A 2,001-nucleotide genomic window follows, 5' to 3' on the forward strand; every position below is an offset into this window, starting at 1 on the left:
CTTTAGCCATACCCTTCCTCGTCTAAGTGCAGCTTCCTCTTTCCATTAGCTCAAAGAAAAAAAAACGTTGGAGTCATCCCTGACTCCTTTCTCTGATGCCTAAATCCAATTAATAGGCAAATTCAGTTGGCTCTTTCTTCCAAATATAACCATAATTTGACCATTTCTCATTACCTCCATGCTCTCACACTGGTGTGTGTCACTGTCATCTCTTGAGCAAATAACTATAGTGACCTCCTAACTAGTGCCAGATATAGCAAATAAAATACAGGACACCCCATAAAAATAAAACAACGAACATTTTTTTAGTATAAGTATGTCCCAAATAGTGCATTCTCCATTCAGCAGCCAGTTGGATTCTTTCAAAAAGTCAGAATAAGTCACTCCTCTGTTCGAAATCCTGTGATGCGTCTTTTCATCTCACTTATAATAAAAAGTAAAAAAATAAAATAACCTTACAGCTGAGGCCAGTAGCCCTGCAGGATCTGCTGCTAGCGGCTTTTTGATTTTATCATCCTCACTGTCCTTTTCTCTGCTTGCAGATCTCTTCTCCCAGATATACCTAACCTCTTTTAGATCTTTGCTTATACTTCTGAGCGAGACCTTCCCTAATTACTGTGTAAAACTGCACACTTCCCTTCTTCTCTACTTTATATTTCTCTGTAGACTTACCACCTTTTAATTAACATTTAGTTTGTCTTTCTCTTTCCACCAGAATTTAAGTTCTATGAGAGCATTTTTGCTTTTCGTTCATTACTTCATTCCCAGTGCTTAGACTAGGGCCTGGTACATAATAGATGCTCAATAAATATTTAATAAGCGTCAAATTAAGGAAATGTAGTTATCCGAATCAATAAATAGGTTTTGTTTCTGTTTCACTAGGACTCTCGCATTCTGATCATTCAGCATGTTATCTGTTTCAAAGTAGTCAAGTAACTGCTGTAATCTTAGAGAAGCCATTTTCTGTAATTCTGATAGTAGCAAATATTTTTTAGTGCAGACGCAGTTCTAAGGTATATTAGAACTTTAGTTATTATTATTATAGTTAACTTAAAGATGAAGAAATTAAAACCTAGCTAGATGAATAATTGGCTCAAGATCGTATACATGGGACTTTTGGCAGTGTTGGGTACAGAACCTGCGCCCTTACAGTACTCTATCGACTCACTTTTAACTCCCCTTCTGTTTTCTTTTGAACTTGTTTTGGTTAAGCTATCACTAAAAGCCTCTTAAGGATTAAAGTCAAAACTCGACAAAGGCCAATTGCTTATTAGCCCTCCAGTCAAGGACTTGGCATTTTTGCATTTGAATCTTGCACGGGGGGAAGCCGAAGGCAGGTGTCGGGAGGGGCGGGGAGGAGCCACCAAGGCCCCGCCAGCCAATCAGAGCTGGCGGGAGCCTCCCTTCCCCCTCTGACATCCACGCGCCAAAATTCCAAACGGGACTTTGTGCCGCTACCCGCCATCTCCCTCCGCCGAGCTCAGCGAGCCGGAACTAGATGAGAATATAAGTCAGCGTCCTCGCGCCTCTGATCGCTCCGGTCCTCGACACTGCGGGTGCAGGTTCTCCTCGCCTTCGGCCCGCGCTCCTTCGCTCTACAGCTAGGAGGCAGGTTTCGAGCCCGCCGTTGTAGGCTGACGGCGTGGGCGGGACTTGCAGCGGAGGGATTCCGGGCGCGCGCGCTGAGTCCGCTAGCGCGGGGCTTGTGGCGCCAGAATTCGGAGCGTGGAAGAACCTGAGCGTTTGCAGCGCGGCACTGGCCCCGTCTCCCGCCGCGGACGCGGGGGCCCGGAGCAGGGGAAGATGGTGGTTCTCCGCAGCAGCCTGGAGCTGCACAGCCACTCCGCAGCCTCGGCCACGAGCTCCCTGGACCTGTCCAACGAGTTCCTCAGCTTAGAGCAGATCGGCCGGAGGCGGCTCCGCTCGGCCCGCGCCGCTGAGCAGTCCGCCGTCACTGCGGCCGCCGCGGGCGTGAGTACCGGCCTGGGGCGGGCCCCTAGG

General features: G+C 47.8%; 1 protein-coding gene across 1 annotated transcript in view; it reads left to right on the plus strand.

The window, feature by feature from the left end:
* Positions 1 to 1,523: 1,523 nt before the first annotated feature.
* The window catches only part of ATAD2 (ATPase family, AAA domain containing 2), a 55,528-nt gene continuing 55,050 nt past the window's right edge, over positions 1,524 to 2,001 (plus strand). Inside the window, exon 1 of the mRNA XM_006916575.3 lies at positions 1,524 to 1,971. Coding sequence (XP_006916637.1) covers positions 1,804 to 1,971 — 168 coding nt within the window. The 5' untranslated portion in view covers positions 1,524 to 1,803. The remainder of the gene's footprint in view (positions 1,972 to 2,001) is intronic.

Source organism: Pteropus alecto, unplaced genomic scaffold, assembly GCF_000325575.1.
Source record: "Pteropus alecto unplaced genomic scaffold, ASM32557v1 scaffold164, whole genome shotgun sequence".
NCBI classification, from domain to species: Eukaryota; Metazoa; Chordata; class Mammalia; order Chiroptera; family Pteropodidae; genus Pteropus; species Pteropus alecto.